Here is a 16,776-nt window from a genome sequence, read left to right as displayed (position 1 = left end):
AGGTGGTGGAGGTGGCGGTGGAGGTGGCGGTGGCAGTGGAGCTGGTGATAGTGCTGGTGGTGGAGGTAGAGGCCCCCGTCACGCCCATATGGGAACAGAGAGGCGGAGCCAAGCAGGGCCTGGGGATGCCCACCCCAACCAGCCCAGGACTCCGGCCCACACCACCTTCCACGCAGGAGTCTGAGGGTCCCACCTGGGGCCCCATTTACCAGTGGGGTCCGGGACCGGCTGTGCCGGCTGCCTTCGGGGAATGCTGTGCTCGGGCCGATAGCCACAGCCTCGTCCTGTTAGCTGGATACAGACCTCCTCAAACTGCTGCTTGTGGTGGGGCCGCACAAACTGGTAGAAGCCTGCAGAGGAAGGGGCGTCTGTCCCTATCTGCCCCCTTTTCTCTAGAGAACAGAGACCACCTTGGACCCAGATGGCCCCCACCCCACACGCAGTGGCAGCACTGCCCTCAGTGGGGGTGGCCTCTGCAAGCCAGGGCACCTTGGAGCAGGCTGTGCTTCTTGGGGTCCTCAGCAAAGAGGGGGCCGAGACAGGCGGCCAGGGCGGCAAAGTCATCGGAACCCTTGTAGTCCTGCAGGGCCTGGGTGAAGGTGGCAAAGTTGGCTTGGCTCAGCTCCTGCTTCACGGCCACCATGAAGAGCTTGGCCCTGTCCGTCTGTGCACCAGCCACAGGCTCCTCCTGCAGGACACAGGCCCGAGGCTCCATCAGGGCCAGCCTCCTCATCCCGTCCCTGGGGTTGCAGAGCCTTCCTTGGAACACTGAGCGTTCCCTGGGACAGTGACTGCCGAGGTAGGGCTGCTGCCTGAGAAACTGGCTGGCTGGCTGGACACAGGGAGGGGCTGCGGGAACAAAGCTGCGGGGCTGGGCCTGTCTGAGGTCACACAGTGAGAGGCTGGCAGGGAACCGAGAGCAGCGAATGGGCAAAGGGCAGATTGGCTCTGCCTCAAGCGGGGGGTCCTGCAGGGCCCGTCTCTCTCCTCCTCCCTTAAGCCCCCTGCCCCACAGCGGATGCGGCTGAGGCTCCCAGGATGGCAGCGCACAGGGAGGGGCTTCCGGACGAGCAGTGCCCATCTCTCTACACACCCCAGACCAACACGGAAACGTGGAAACCAAGGCAGGGGCGGCCCAGGCACTCCCCACCCAGGCTCTCGCCAGCCCAGGCCCCTCAGCAGCCGCTCACTTCCTGATGGCACCAGCCCTGCTTGGGCACCACCCAGTTCTTCCCAGAAGCAAGGGACATGGACAAAGGCCGCCACACTTGGGGCTTTCCAGCAGGCAGGGGGCTTCCTGGCTCCGGCTACAACTCTGTTCTTTCATCCAAGGCTAGGAGTGGGCTGCGTCCCTCACATGAGGCAGGTGCACGTCCACACTTGAGGGAAATGCCAGGGCCAAGCCCAGTGCTGCAGGCCCCAAACCAAGCCGCCCAAGGGTGGGGCCTGATCCCAGCTGGGACTCATGAGCCCCCTACAGAAGAAACCGCACACTTGAGCCCTTGGCTGTCAGCATCACAGCTGCCCTGGACATCAGCTCCTGGGGGTGGATTCCCTGGTCCCGTCGGGCCCACATCCCAACTTGGCTGGGGGCACCCACGGCCAGGTTCCCATGCGTGTCTATGGTGGTCGGCACAGGTGCAGGGACAGCTCACGCACCGGGTGGCTGACCAGCCGGATCTTCTTCCTCCCTCCTCTCGGTTCTTCTGCCGGCCTCTTCGCAGACAAGAGGGACAGGGTAGAGCAGCTGTGGGCCTGAGGAGGACACAGCTCACAACCACACACAGACCCCAACCACACACTCTGGGGCCCCAAAGCACCTGGACCCACAGGGAAGATGGCCCCAAGGAGCCCTGAGCAGTAGCCAAGACGGAGGTCGGGGGAGGGGGCACAGCAGACCCTGGTGACAGTGCCACAACTTGGTCCTGTCCAAGTCACACCAGCGGCTCATGAGGCTCGCAGGTGGCGGCTTGTAAGAGCAGGTCCAGAGAAGACAGTCCGACCACAGCAAGGGGCTGGCAGAAAGGGGACACAGGTGCCTGGTGCCTGCACCTGGGGCTCACTCCAGGGGCCTGAAGGGCAGGGACGGGCAGGAAGAGGGGAATGGCTCCCATCAGGAAGCAGGGAGAAAGCTTCGGGTTGACCTGAGAAATTACGGGCTTCTGGGGCAAAAGGCCCCAAGGAAGAAGGAATCTGGGTTCCAACCGCAGCACATTCCTAGAGAAAGGCCAGCCTCAAGCGCAGCCAGTGGCAGGGGCACCCGACCTTGAGTGCACTGAGCCAAGCTGACCCACCAGAGAACCAAAGTGATGTGGGGGCACCCGCGGAGGGTTAGGGCATGCACTGCCTGGGAGCCAGCAGCCTGCGGGTGAGGTGGGGTGGAGGACCCACAGACAGCCAGGCAGCTGGGATCCCCCGCCCGCCTGCCCGCCTGCCCGCCAGGCAGGGGATTGACAGGGGTGTGTAGGGAGGTGCCTGAGGCCAGATGGGCGGGGTCGGGTTGGCCTTGGGAGACAGAGGGTCTGTGTCCATCCCAAGGCCCTGGAACTGCACCTGCTCCTCGCCGGGGCTCCCGGCCTGCTGTTCGCTGTGCTCCAGGGCGGCCAGCAACCCCCTGGGCCTCTGCCGGGCAGGAATTGGCTCCTGCTCATACTCCACACACAGGCTACTCTCGGGGTCCCCGGCAGCTGCTGACCCTGCAGGAGCACCCGAGTGCGCAGTGAAGCCCACTGGGGGGCCCCAGCTGGGGGTCCCTGCCTGTGGCGAAGCCCCTCCTGGGGGAGTCCCAGCACTTGGGGGCCTGCCTGTGGGTGTCCTCCCTGCTACTGGGGGGAGTCCCAGCCTCAGGGGGCATCCTTGCCTGGGGCGTTCTCTGCCTGCAGGGGAGGGTTCCAACCTGTGGGGGCCCCGCCCTAGGAGGGAGAGGCAGCCTTTGGAGGTGGGAGGGGAAGTGCACAAAGCCAGGTGAGTCGCCTCCGCCCTGGGCGCCTGGTGCTGCCTGCCCACGCTGCCTGCTCCGCCACCCCCACACTGCCTGCCCAGCGCTGCCCGTCCGCACCTGAGGACCTCTGCTTCAGGCTGGGGACATGCAGGTCCAGACTCTTAGCTTTCCTGGTGGAGAAGAGGGGGCCAGGCGACTTGACCTCCCTGACAGCATCTTCTCCTTCACGCACACTGGGTGCTGTAGCCCGGGGGGCCGGGGCTGGCATCTGCAGAACCATGGGTGTGGGTGGACCCATTTCTGGCTCCTCTGGGGACAACACCCTCGTCCCCTCCCTGGGCAGGAACTCACAGTTCGCTCGGCAACACGGAAGAACTGGGCCACGTCTCGGATGACGTGGCCGAAGTTGTCATACACCCTGACGTGGGGACGCACCCAGGAGGGCAGTTGGGCTCTTGCGTCGGCAAAGGCGAACCTGGGGGGTGGCCATAGCCCTGCTGCCCTGCCCACAGCAGCTTCAAGGGTTCGGTTCACCGAAGTGAAGACCCTCATCTGCTGCAGGGGCCCCACGCTGACCCCGAGTAGCCGTAGAGGCTCTGGAGGAGACGGGGCCTCATGTGGGGAAGCAGAGTCCAGGGGCCCTGTGGGGTGTGGCCGTGTCCCCTGGCGCCACACCCGCACGCACCTGTGGTCGCAGAGAAAGACAGCCCCGTAGTCCTGGCGGTGCCGGATCACTCGCCCGATGGCCTGGTTCACCGCCCTGGACGCCTGCTGCCGGTACCACTCCTGCCCAGAGAGGAACTGTGGGGCGAGGCAGCTCGGTCACGGGGGCTCCCTTGGTCACAGGGAGGGGGGCTCAGTCACCAGACCGCCTTACCCCACCCCACCCTTACCCCAGCCCCACCCAGCTGTAACTCACCTGGCCCCCAGCCCCACCCTGCTGTAACTCACCTGGCCCCCAGCCCCGCCCTGGCCCTTCATCTCGTCCAGGAACTGCATCTTGAGGACAACCCGGGGGTCCATGCGTGGGGGGTATGGGAGACCCGTGACAATCACACCACGGCCATTCGTGTCTGAGAAGTCCAGCCCCTCGCTGGCCTAGGGGACACACCAGGGAGCTGCTGGGGCCCACACCCAGCCCAGCCACCTTCCCTGAGGCTCCGTCCCCAACCAGGGGTGGGAGGAAGCCCCATCTGTGGGTCAGGACCCCACCTGGGGTCCACAGCTCCCAGACGCCACCTCCAACTCTTGTGGCCAGGAAACTCCCATCCTGCCTGCCCCAGCCCAGAGCAGGATGTGCTCCCAGCAGGGCCAGCAGTGCTTCGCTCTCGTGGGACCCCAGGAGGGGACTGGGCAGCCCCCAGGGCCCAGAGTCTGCTGGGGAGCCATGAGCACCCACCAGGGAACAGGCAACCAGATCAGGGCAGAGGGCCCTAGAGAGCTCACCTTGCCCCGGCAGACGGCCAGGAAAGTGGCGCCGGTGGACCCAGGGGCGGCAACCCTTGCGTAGTAAGCACTGATGGTCTGGAAGGAAAGATGGTCAGGCTGAGCCTGGAGCCACCCCAGCCCCTTCCTCTCCCATGAGGGAGACCCAGGTCTCATCCTCCAAGATGAAGGATTGTCCTAGCCAGGAAGGCCAATCGGGTTCTGGAAGCTTCTTCCTGGCACGGATCCCAGGCTGACCCCGCGCCTGCTCAGTGCTTCCCAGAAAACACGGGGAACCCCAGGGCCAGGGTGGCCGGCTAGGGCCACTCAGACAGGAGGGCCACTGTCACCACACCCACCCGGTGCTGGGGGCTTTGTAAGATGAGGCAACACTCAGGGCCAGGAAGGAAATGCAGGAGCCCTGAAGAGGCAGCCGGGAGCCGCCAGAGCCCGTGGTCAGGGCCGGTGGTCAGCCTTGGGGAAGCTGTGAGGGGCAGGGGAGGCACGAGGGGGCAGCAGGCCCAGAGCCCCGGCCAAGTGCCGACCTCGGAGAAGCTGCCTTTGCTCCTGGGCTCCACAAACAGCGGCTTCAGCGCCTCCATCTTCCTGGCCAAGTCGCGGGCCTGTGGGAGGAAGAGGCAGGGACACAGCAGCCCTGGTCACGCCGCTGATCCGATGAGGGCAAGCAGGAGCTGTGGCCACTGCCTGCTTCGTGCTCCAGCCCTGCCCTCACCCACCCCGCCCAGAACACACAGGGGAGACGCACCCGCCAGAACTCCAGGCTCTTCTCCATGACAGGATAGGAAGGGAAGAAGATCAGGAGCCCACAGGGCACCACGCGGGCGATGTTGCCTGGAAGTGCAGGGGCCGGGGTCAAGGCAGGGGCGGGGCGTCTGCAGGGGTCCCTACCAGCTCTTGGGAGCAGGGGTCCAGGATCCAGGATGGGCACAGCTGAGGCATTCAGGACACTCACCCAGAGCCTTCCCCAGGGAGGACAAGCACTCCTCGGAAAACCTAGAGCCGGACAGGCCACTGTTCAGGGCCTCAGGCCTCAGTGCTCCCCCACCTCCCCCCCAAGCAGGGCCCAGGGACAGGCCCTCACCGTCTGTCAAACGCGGAGCTCAACTGGGCTCCATCGGGGCCTCTGGGGACGACCCCCACCCAGATCTGGTGCTTGTCGATGATGTGTGGGTTCTCCAGGCAGACTGGGAAAGGGCTGAGCGTGGCCGGAGGGAGCAGACAGTGGGGAAGGGTACCAGCACCCCTTTAGCCCTCGAGGCCCGAGACCCCCAGCACCCGGCTCGTGGGGACCCCCGCCACTCCCACCCCGCTGACGTCAGAGGTGTCACCGGTGCTTAGGCCCCTGGCAGGGGTGGCCCGTACATCTGCATCTCCAGGGCAAAGGAGGACACCGGGGCCAGCGTGCCGCTGGTGAGGATGAGGGAGCGGACGCCCTGGCGGACCAGCTCGCGCATGCTGAGGCCGGGACTGAAGCACCAGTAGCTCAGCACCTTCCCTGTGGGGCAGGGGCAGCGGGGGGCACACAGTGTGAGGACGGGACTGGGGGCCTGACCGCCTGCCTCTCTGCCCATAACCCTCTCCACCCACTGGCATCAAGCAAGCCACCCAGGCCCAGTGTGCAGAAGTCAGAACAAAGGAGGCTGCCCTGAGTGTGAGCCTGCCAGCTTGGGGCCCCTCTGGGGGACGGGGGGTCCTGGGAGTAGGCAGCAGACCCCAGGCAGATGCTGGGGACACCTCCAGAGAGGTCAGCCCACTCCAACCCTAAACTTCTGCAGAAACTGTGACGTGCGGCTCAGGGCAAGAAGCCCACCCCGCCAAGAGCACACGGGAAGGAAGCGCCGGCGTCCCGACATTCCACGGCCGCGTGTAGAAGAGGGAGTGCGAGTTCCCAGCCCTGCCTGGAAGCGGGACACATGTGCACAAGCCTCTGAGTGGCGTCAGCAGTGAACAAGGGCACCGGCTCGAAGGAAGTTCCTAGAAGGGCTTGACCGACGGCGCGGCGGCCATGGCCTGGGGAGGAGACCCAGCCTGGGCACCGGACGCCGGGAATTCAATGCTACACAAGCAGAATGGCTCTGACTGTGGTTCGGGGTCAGCAAGGACGAGGCACGTTTACTTCCCGGGGCTGAGTGTGCCCTGACTGTGCCCTGTAATGGGGGAACTTCCCCACCCTCTCCTCCAGGAGCTCATTTCCTACAAACGCCCAATGCAGGGAGTGGCTGCTTCTGAGAAGTCAAGTGACGTCAGAGGTCAATGCAACAAACAGATTCCAAGCCCTTGGGATCTCTGCGCCAGCTGCCTCAGGCACGCACTGCCTCCCACGACCCCAACTGCATGAGGGGCGCCGGCCTCCCCCTGGGATGGACGCTTCCTGCTGGGAGAGGCCTTGTCACAGGACCGTCACCGAGCGGGGGTCAAGCCACGCGACCCTGACGCCCTCCCAGCCCTTCCCTTCCGGCTCGGCCAGGCAGACCCAACCACAGCAACCGCACAAGGCTGCTTCAGCCAGGGCCACGTCGTGCCACCATGGGTCGGACAGCATTTGAGAAAGAACGTTCCAGAGAGGGACGAACCAAGCCCAGAGGCAAGGCCCCACTGGAGCACAAGGCAGGGGCAGCAGCTCCCGCAGCTGCAGCCGTGAAGCCCCACCCTGGACACCACACAGTGGGGGTGGGGCCAGAAACACCCCAAGAACCACAGGACTCTGGACACGGAGCCGAGGGCACACTCACAGACCCCATCCACACAGCGTCCCCGGCAGCACCGACTCGAAGACGCCACGGAGCACAGGAAGCCAACAAGGCATGTGGGGCCTCGGGGCTGAGCGCACCAGGGGCTTCGGACAACGGGGCCAGCCGGGCCCCCTTCAGATGTGACCCTGAGGCTTGGCCCAGCCAGGCGCTGGGTGGAGGCAGCAGGCAAAGCTGTGCCTCACTGTGGAGGCTCTGTGCTGACGGCCTCGGCATAAACGAGTGTGTCCCAGCAGGGAGGCCTGGCTGGGCTGTAGCTCTGCCGCCACCAACCAGGTGACTCTGGGCAGGTCATGGTGCCATCAGGCCCTTTCCTACATCTCTCAGTAACTCCAATCTTCAGAGGGACAGTGAGGAGAACGCTCTGGATTGGCCTGGATATGGAGAAGGTGGCCAGGCCCATGGGGGCAGGAGACCACGGCTGGCCGTGTGCCTAGCCTGTGGCACGGTGGTGCCGGGCACCACACCCAGGCGGGCGGGGAGTGTGTGGGCCCAGGTCTGTACCTCGCTTTCTGGCTGCAGTGGTGCTCCAGGCATCAGACCGCTGAGCCGTCTGCCGGTGACCAGCATCAGGATGGATGTGCACCTGGAGGGGACAGGACCAGGAGTGTGGAGGCCCCGCCCATGTCCTGGAGGCAGCCCCTTACCTTTCAGGACCAGAGGACCCCCAGCCCCACCTGCCTCCTGGAGGTGGCCCCCACCTTATAGGACTGTAAGGCCCCCAACCCTGCTGGGGAACCAGGGCTGTCCTCCACCTGCCTCCTGGAGGTGGCCCCTACCTTATAGGACTGTAAGGCCCCCAGCCCTGCCAGGGAACCAGGGCCGCCCTCGGAGGGGTCCACACTGAACACAATCTGAAAGGCAGAGGAAGTGCAGCCCCGTCAGGAGCCTGAGGCCACAGCCCAGAGCCCTGGAGACCACCCGACCTTCTGCAGCATCAGCCCCATATACAGAAGGTCACAGGACACCCACGGGTCATCGGTTCACCGGCCCCTGCCATCATGCAGCCCCAGGCCGATGGACAGGAGCTGGCACCTGCCTGACCCTTTCTCCTCCCTGCAGGGACCCCCGGTGAGCTCTGTGTCCGCCGACATAGGCCATGTCCATGCACTGAAAATGCGGCAGCCCGAGGGGCCTCTCCTCCCGCCAACTGGCCCAGCCCTCCTGTCTGTGCCCCTGAGGGCCCCAAATTAATCTAGAAATTCAACATGGCCTAGTGCAGTGGCTCACGCCTGTAATCCCAGCACTCCGGGAGGCTGAGAGGAGCAAATTGCCCGAACCCAGGAGTTCAAGACCAGCCTGGGCAACATGGTGCAACCCCGGGGTGTTCACCAAAAAAAATACAAAAACTAGCCAGGCGTGGTGGCACATGCCTGTGGTCCCAGCTACTTGAGAAGCTGAGCTGAGAGGATCCCCTGAGCCCAGGAGGTTGAGGCTGCAGTGAGCTGTGATGGTCCCACTGCACTCCAGCCTGGGCAACAGAGAGACCCTGACTCAAAAAAAAAACAGGAATTCAACACATTCTAGTCAAAATCACAGCAAGATTTTTAAAGGAAGTAGACAGGCTGACTCCAAGATGCACTATGGAAAAAACGTCAGGGCAGGTTTCAAAAGAACAAGAGGCCAGGCGCAGTGGCTCACACCCGTAATCCCAGCACTCTGGGAGGCCAAAGTGAGAGGATCACCTGAGGTCAGGAGTTCGAGACCAGCCTGGCCAACATGGCAAAACCCTATTTCTACTAAAAATATCAGGCCGGGCACGGTGGCTCACGCCTGTAATCCCAGCACTTTGGGAGGCCAAGGCAGGCGGATCACGAGGTCAGGAGATTGAGACCATCCTGGCTAACACGGTGAAACCTCGTCTCTACTAAAAATACAAAAAATTAGCCAGGCGTGGTGGCGGGCGCCTGTAGTCCCAGCTACTCAGGAGGCTGAGGCAGGAGAATGGCGTGAACCGGGAGGCAGAGCTTGCAGCGAGCCGAGATCGCACCACTGCACTCCAGCCTGGGCAACAAGAGCAAAACTCCGTCTCGAAAACAAACAAAAAGAAATTGGTTCTGGGCAACACCAGGACTTAGGACAAAACCACAGTGAACAAAAACATGAGGAAAACAGTGTGGCAGGTGCCCGGTGGAATTGGGGGAAGCCGAGCCGCTCGGTCAGCACACAGAACCACCAGTGTGGCGTGCTGGGAAAAATCAAGGTAGAGTCTGCCTTTCACACCCCCACAGGTGACATCAGAAGGCATGGAGGCCCAGACACAAAGCTCTGTCACTCTACAGTGCAGTTTGGAGAACACACAAGACCCGGTTTAGCATCTTGGTCGGGAGGCACAAGCTCAGAACAAAAATCTGACGACAAGGAAACATCTGTTCACCAAACCTGTCATGAAAATGGAAAAAATGACCAGCACGAGACACGGAGAGAATACGTATGTCGGCATGGGATCCTCAGAACTTAAAAGAGAGAAAAGGTATATGGGATCCTCAGGACTTACAGAGAGAATATGTATATGGGATCCTCAGAACTTATTGAGAATATGTATATGAGATTCTCAGAACTTACAGAGAACCCTGCAAATCAATGGGAAAGGAATGATGCCTGCACTAGGAGAGGGGCGCATGACGACCATTCCCTGAAAGCAAGCCGAAAACGGCCAGAACAGGAATGCAAAGCCCCCAACAGGCTCAGCAATGCGGCCACGTCAGCCAAGCTGCCGCCGTCACAGACTTGAGGGAGTTCTGCTGGGAACATCAAGAAGCCGGAATCGTTCACAGAAATGCGGAGAAGCCGAACTAGAGAACACTGGGGGGCAGACACCGCGGCTGGAACACAGAGACTTGGCAACATGCGTGATTTGTGCAGGCGTGTGTGCGTACTCTGCATGCACGGGCCTCGGTACACACAGAGGGAGAGAGAAATATCCTTCTGTTCCTTCCTTCCTTCCCAGCCATTTTCACTGTCAAGACAGCTAAACACAGGGCCTTGCATTTTACCAAAGCATTTGGCCCACGGGGATGGAAGTAACAGAACAAGTTCACCACCACACTAGTGGCTGCCATGAGCAGGGCTGAGGCTGCCTCAGGAAACAGCTTCCTTCGAAAAGCCTTCTGCTGGGCAGGCATGGAAGCTCTTGCCTGTAATCCTAGCACTTTGGGAGGCCAAGGCGGGCAGACTGCCTGAGCCCAGGAGTTTGAGACCAGCCTGGGCAACATGGCAAGACCTCATCTCTACAAAAAAATTTTAAAAATTAGCCGAGCGCGGTGGTGCACACCTGTGTTTGCAGCTACTCGGGTGGCTGAGGCAAGAGGATCACTTGGGCCCAGAAGGTTGAGGCTGCAGTGAGCTGTGATCAAGCCCCTGCACTCCAGCCGGGGTGACAAAGCGAGACCCTTTCTCAACAAAACACCACCACAAATCCCCCTGTGCCTCAGCCCAGGGCAGCTCAGGCCTCAGGCAGAGAGGGATGAGGACCCAGCAGTCTCACGGGGGCCCAGGGGCAACTGGCTCCCCAGCACGGGCCAGCACTGCCCAGAGTTTGCCTCCAGCTAAGCTCTGACTCCCCAGCACACGGCCTGACCCTGCCTGGAGTTCACCTCCAACTGAGCTGTGCATCCCACATCCTCTTCCTGGGGCCACTGGCCCCACTCTGCCCCCAGGGTCACCTGTGACTCAGGGCTGCAGGCCCAGCCCAGCACCAGGGGCTCAGGAGCCAACGCAGGTGAGCACTGTGCACAGTCCTTCATCCTCCAGGCACCCCAGGGCTGGCAGAAGCTGAGTCATCCACCAGCGGCTACTTAGAGCAGCAGCCAAAGGAAATTCCAAACCGATGGAGTGTGCAGGATTCGGTTCCAGAGTGTGGAGACTTTTCCATAACTGGGAGCCTGGGAGGCTGCATTCCAGGATTCGGTTCCATAGTGTGGGAGCCTCGGAAGCCGCATTCCAGGATTCGGTTCCACAGTGTGGAGGAGACTTCTCCATAAGTGGGAGCCTGGGAAGCCACATTCCAGGGAGGGCCAGGCCCGGGCCAGCTCACACCTGCCCTCCAGGCCCTGGGCTGCAGTGCTACCTCGCCTGGCCATGTGCTGGAGGTGCTTTGCAGTGACCCATCAGGGACATGGAAGCAGGTCCGCCTGGTAGGTGCACGGCCTCCTGCTTGAAGAGCCAACCACACTCCACACGGGACAGCACAGCAGCCGTTGGCAGGCAGGAGCCACAGACAGAGGGGTCTGGCCCTGGGATGCCCACCGTGCCTTTGGGGAGGAGTTGGGAGGACAAGGCAGTGCTGTCCTTCCAGCCCCAGCTGCTGCACAGAGAAGACACAGGCTGTGGCGTCACTGGCCAGAGACGGCCACAGTGGAGGGAGGGCTGAGCCTGGGCCCCACCACCCCCTGTGCCCACCCCACCTGGTCCCTGCCCAGGTCTCGCCCCCGCTCAGAGCTGTGTCTGTGGAGAAGGCAGTGCCTGCTTGTTCCAGGGCCTGCAGCTCCACGCCCAGCAGCATGGACAGAACACCACACCGCATGCACAGGCCAGCCATGCATCCCAGGGTTCTTCTGCGGCCTCCCCCAGCTCGAGCACCCCACAGGCCAGACGGACACTCATGAAGCTGTCACAGTGCTGGGCAGCCCCGCCTAACCCTGCCATGACCTCGTGTGGCCAGCAGGTACAGCGTGGGCAGCACAGAGGCGGCCTCACACGGCTCACACAGCCACCTGTGCCTTGGTTTCCCCAGGACTGATGGCCTCCCAATCAGGGACGTGTGGGTCTGCTTCTAAAAAACCCACCGAGGCCCAGGAGAGGCAAGCGTGCCCAGAGCACCCAAAATGGGGCTTGCCCTCCACAAACCGGACAAGCACCTCTACCCCAGGGAAAGCAGGTGCTGCCATAGGCATGGAGCCAGGAGCAGACCTCACATGGGAGGGGACGGGCATTGCAGGGCAGGACAGGGCCAAGGAGAAGGGGGCCAGGGCCGCACCCCCAATCATGGGCTCCCAGGGACATGCAGGGAACCTGCAGGGTCCCCATTTGTCTGTCCCTGGAGAAGCTGTTCAGGAAGCTGCGTGTGTCCAGAGCTCTTCATCTGTGTGCAGCTGGGGCTGCTGGGGCTGCCAGCAGTGGGTCCCCCTGGCCTGAGGGCCTGGACAGGGCAGGAGCGGCTCCCCAGCCCCCACTCCCCTTTGCGTCCTCCCTCACCAGCGTCACCCTGGGCACGTGCCACCAGACCTCGTCCTCCCCTATCCCTGCGGGAGGCCCAGTGTGGGTTTAGGGCACGGGAAAGGAGCCAAGAGTTTGCCAATCAGAAACAGGTGGCGTAGGGGCCTTTCTCCCATCCCTCAAGTCTAGAATCAGTAACTAATGTAGCAGGAGAAGGCACCCGCCCAGCTTCCATCAGGGAAGGAGACGCCACAGAGGAGCAGGCCCCACCTGGATAATGTCCGCCAGCTTCTGCAGTCCGGCCGTGTTGGTGAACACTCCAGCACCTGGAGGGCAGCAGGGCACTGACACCCACACTGCAGGCAGGGGAGGCCCAGACCCCAGCCCCGGCCCTTCCAGCATGAGCCAGCTCAGCCCGACTGCCAAGCTCCATCTCCTGCCCAATGGGGGGCCCAGGGTGGAGCACAGCATCCATTCAGGGCAGGCAGTTCGCCTGCTCTTCCCAGCAGACAGGAGAGAAGCCAGGCAGGGACAGAGTCTCCAAGGGGGTTGGTGGGACTTGAAAAGAGGCTCTATGGTCACCTAAGGGTTGAAGCAGCAAAAGCCACCCTCGCCAGCACCCGGGAGCGCAGCAGAGACCCCGCTGGGCCTGGCGTCTCAAACCAGAGCAGCCCATGGGGACACTGCCTCTGGGCAAAGCCTCTGGACTCCACAACTCTGAGAAGCAGAACTCGGGGTGGTGTGGAGAAGCCAGAGGCCCCACAACCCAGCTAGGGCCTTGGGCTGCTCTTTCTTAGAAGCGGAATAATGAGATGAGGCTGCAGGACGAAGCCGCCAGCTGCAGAACTGGGACAGGCTCTACGGCAGCTGGCAAGTGGCACTAACGCCTTCACACCCCGATCAGAAGATGAGGTTCTGTGGGCCTGTTCCTGCTGACGGCCAGGTGACGGCCAGGGGAGCCCTGACTGCCAGGATGGAGGCCTGCTGCACCCCCTACACCACATTTGCCCACACCAAAGACCCTGTGCCAGCACTCACGTCCTGCCAGGTGCTGGATGATCTGGTCCAGCGAGTCCAGGATGCAGACCTTGGTCTGAAACGTGATCTGGGCTTCAGCAAACAACTCAAAGATGTAGCTGCCGAGGAGAAGAAGGCAGGCTCGAGCCTAAGCGGGGACCAGGCTGCAGCTTTGGGAACTGAGGAGAAGAAGGCAGGCTCGAGCCTGAGGGGGGACCAGGCTGGTCGAAGATGTAACTGCTGAGGAGAAGAAGGCAGGCTCGAGCCTGGAGGGGGAAATCAGGCTGCAGCTTTGGGAACTGAAGGCAACAACTGTGGAAGTTTCCTTCCCTCGGAAACAAAGCCCTCCAGGGGATGCCAGCATTGGAGGTGAGAGGCCTCTGCCCTCAGGAGCCTCCAGGTGGGGAGAGGAGGCCTGGCCAGCACGAGAACAGCACCGAGGAAAAGCAGCAGCCTCAGAGCAGGGGCTGCCATCAGAGGGGAGGGATGGGGTCGCTAGGGGGTCGTCAGGAGGTTGTCAGGGGCTTCTGGGAGGCAGTGGCTCTGGGCAGAGTCCCCAAAGCTTTGGAAAGTGACAGTGATGGGGCAGCAGAAGCTACAGGAGGGGCCCTTGAGGGTGCAGGGTGGCCGAGGAGCCAGGCCAGAGCCTTGAGCATTACACTGAGGACACTGGCTCCACCTGGAAGCAACTGGGAGTCCCCACAAGGTCGGCGTTCAGGCAGAACGCGCTCCACCTCGGCGGCTGTGCGCTCAGGAGAGCCCCCACACAGGCCCCAGCCCTGACTCCTCATCTGCCTGCAGGACAGACAGCAAACCCTGCTGCCCTGGCTGCGGAGAAGACTGGAGCCCCATGGAGCGTTCAGAACGTTCCAGGCCTCCTGGAGTCCAAAAGAGGTGGTGGCTGGGACACTCATCGTCCTAACAAGAAGGTCTCGTTCTAACAGGCACCTGTGCTCAAACAACGGACTGGACCAGGGTCCAGGGAAAGGCCTGGAGGAGGAGAAACTGCAGGAAACCCAGCGGCCCCGTGTGGGAGAGTGTGCTGTTCCGTGGGAGTGCGTGTGCTGTTCCGTGGGTGTGTGCTGTTCCGTGGGTGTGCTGTTCCGTGGGTGTGTGCTGTTCCGTCAGAGTGCGTGTGATGTCCCGTGGGAGTGCGTGTGCTGTTCATGGGAGGGCGTGTGCCGTTCCGTGGGGGCGTGTGCTGTCCCATGGGGGTGCGTGTGCTGTCCCGTGGGGGTGCGTGTGCCGTTCCGTGAGTGCGTGTGCCGTTCTGTGGGAGTGCGTGTGCTGTCCCGCGGGAGTGCGTGTGCTGTCCCGTGGGGGTGCGTGTGCTGTTCCGTGAGTGTGTGTGCTGTTCTGTGGGAGTGCGTGTGCTGTCCCGTGGGGGTGCGTGTGCTGTTCCGTGAGTGTGTGTGCTGTTCATGGGAGTGTGTGTGCCATTTCATGGGAGTGCATGTGCCGTTCCGTGGGGGGCTGTTTGTTTGCTGTTCCGTGGGGGGCTGTGTGCTGTTTGTGGGAGTGTGTGTGCTGTTCCATGGGTGTGTGTGCCGTCCTGTGGGAGTGTGTGCTGTTCCTCTCAACGTCTCAACAACCAGATCATGCAAAGCAGGCGCTCCTCCCAGGTCTCAAAAAGGGAAAACAGTCCTGAAAACAGGCCTCACTCATGATGTGACGGCCCAGGACTGCACCATGGCCCGTTTCTAGTGCTAGGCTGGGCCTGCAGTGAAGGGGCTGGCTCCCCGCCTCTCACCTCCCTGGCTTGGTGACACCGCTGTCATCTCCAGGCAGCTCAACAGCATCGATGGCCCCCTCCAGGCGGAGCAGGATCACTGTGGGTCGAGGAGGTGTCAGGGGGAGGCCCCACCCAGCTGCAAGGACGTGGGGAAGGTGGCACTTACTCTTCAGCTTTGCAATGTCTTCCAGCTCCATGTTCAGCCCTGAGCAAGAGAAAGGCAGCAAAGGCACAGTCTGCATCACGCTCGTGCCAACAACCCCGCCCTTGAGAACCAGCATTCCTGGCATGGAAAAAAGGACACCAACATGGGACGGAAGAGGCCACACAGAATCCGTGCAGGCCAAATCCACCAATAGGTGAAGGAAGAGGCCATACAGGCCAAATCCAAACTGGAGACACCAAGAGGAGCAGGCGTTTTACCTTTATTTATCTATATTTTTGAGACAGGGTGTCACTCTGTCACCCAGGCTGGGGTGCAGCAGCGCCATCTCTGCTCACTGCAACCTCCACGTCCCAGGTTCATGCAATTCTCGTGTCTGTCTCCCGACTAGCTGGGACTATCGGTGTGCGCCACCACACCCGGCTAATTTTTGTATTTTTAGTAGAGATGGGGTTTCACCATGTTGCTCAGGCTGGTCTTAAACTCCCGACCTCAGGTGATCCACCAGTCTCAGTGTCCCAAAGTGCTGGAATTACCAGTGAGCCCTTATGCCCGGCCGGGTGTTTTACCTTTAGAATTAACATTTGTGAACACATCTGTGCGTATGGATGTATCTCCACGAAAACACCCAGTAACAATGACCAACCCGCTGCCGCATCGCGGGTCTTGAAATGCTATCTTGCAGGAAAAGAAAGCAGGGCTTCTTGGAGACCTGGCTGGAGCAGGACATGAGTGTGAAAAATCCTGACTCCCAGACAGCAAAGAGGCCACAACCACCGGGGTCAAGACACAAGAGCCCACACGAAAACACCTCAAGGAGGAGCAACTGAGGTCAGGAGTGAGATTCAGGATGGAGCATGGAGCAGGACCAATCCCCACATTCACAAACATTCAGTGATGACGTTCAGGACGGAGCAGGACCAATCCTCACACGTTCACATACATACATTCAGTGATGACACTTGATTGACTGACTGACTGATTGATTTTTGAGACAGAGTCTCGCTCTGTTGCCAGGCTGGAGTGCAGTGGCGCGATCTCGGCTCACTGCAACCTCCGCCTCCTGGGTTCAAGTGATTCTCCTGCCTCAGCCTCCCAAGTAGCTGGGATTACAAGCATGCACCACCATGCCTGGCTAATTTTTTTGTATTTTTAGTAGAAATGGGGTTTCACCGTGTTGGCCAGAATGGTCTCAGTCTCTGACCTCGTGATCCACCTGCCTCGGCCTCCCAAAGTGCTGGGATTACAGGCGTGAGACAGCACACCCGGCCCACACCCAGCATTTATCCCACCTTTCCTGTGTGAATGGGATTACCACATAGCTGATGTGATGCAGAGCATGGTCCTAAGTTATTCCTGCTAACTGACTAAATGATGGAATTAGCACACTACCATCTTGCAATCCCCCAGTGATTAACATATTCAGGTGTTCAGCAGCAACAATGTTAACATGGGAAGAAACTGGAAAGGAGATACTGTAAGCCTCCTGATAGAAAAGACATCCCATCTGGAGCCAGGCAAAGGGTGGCCGCAGTCTAACTGGGGCCCTCAAGCCACCTAAGTTCAGAGT

At 61.5% G+C, this 16,776-nt stretch overlaps 1 protein-coding gene across 9 annotated transcripts in view; it reads right to left on the bottom strand.

The window, feature by feature from the left end:
* RTEL1 (regulator of telomere elongation helicase 1) overlaps positions 1-16,776 on the bottom strand; it is a 42,437-nt gene that overhangs the window by 6,413 nt on the left and 19,248 nt on the right. For 4 of the 9 annotated variants that reach the window (XR_008496040.2, XM_054466586.2, XM_054466583.2 and 1 more), the window contains exons 11-28: positions 15,062-15,248; positions 13,333-13,430; positions 12,565-12,620; positions 7,917-7,991; positions 7,642-7,723; positions 5,750-5,882; positions 5,469-5,582; positions 5,340-5,380; positions 5,133-5,218; positions 4,912-4,989; positions 4,388-4,465; positions 3,893-4,039; positions 3,293-3,742; positions 3,059-3,209; positions 2,554-2,696; positions 1,660-1,755; positions 490-688; positions 210-350 (exon numbers count right to left, since the gene is read on the bottom strand). Coding sequence is in view for 8 of the 9 variants with exons in the window: in XM_054466586.2 (XP_054322561.1) it covers positions 210-350; positions 490-688; positions 1,660-1,755; positions 2,554-2,696; positions 3,059-3,209; positions 3,293-3,742; positions 3,893-4,039; positions 4,388-4,465; positions 4,912-4,989; positions 5,133-5,218; positions 5,340-5,380; positions 5,469-5,582; positions 5,750-5,882; positions 7,642-7,723; positions 7,917-7,991; positions 12,565-12,620; positions 13,333-13,430; positions 15,062-15,248 (2,355 nt within the window). In the remaining variant the exon portion in view is untranslated. The remainder of the gene's footprint in view (positions 1-209; positions 351-489; positions 689-1,659; positions 1,756-2,553; positions 2,697-3,058; positions 3,210-3,292; positions 3,743-3,892; positions 4,040-4,387; positions 4,466-4,911; positions 4,990-5,132; positions 5,219-5,339; positions 5,381-5,468; positions 5,583-5,749; positions 5,883-7,641; positions 7,724-7,916; positions 7,992-12,564; positions 12,621-13,332; positions 13,431-15,061; positions 15,249-16,776) is intronic. The other 5 variants (XM_054466585.2, XM_054466587.2, XM_063659090.1 and 2 more) reach the window with 3 other exon arrangements.

The sequence above is a fragment of the Pongo pygmaeus genome, chromosome 21 (assembly GCF_028885625.2).
Source record: "Pongo pygmaeus isolate AG05252 chromosome 21, NHGRI_mPonPyg2-v2.0_pri, whole genome shotgun sequence".
In the NCBI taxonomy this organism is placed as follows: Eukaryota; Metazoa; Chordata; class Mammalia; order Primates; family Hominidae; genus Pongo; species Pongo pygmaeus.
This window is presented reverse-complemented; position numbering and strand designations above follow the sequence as displayed.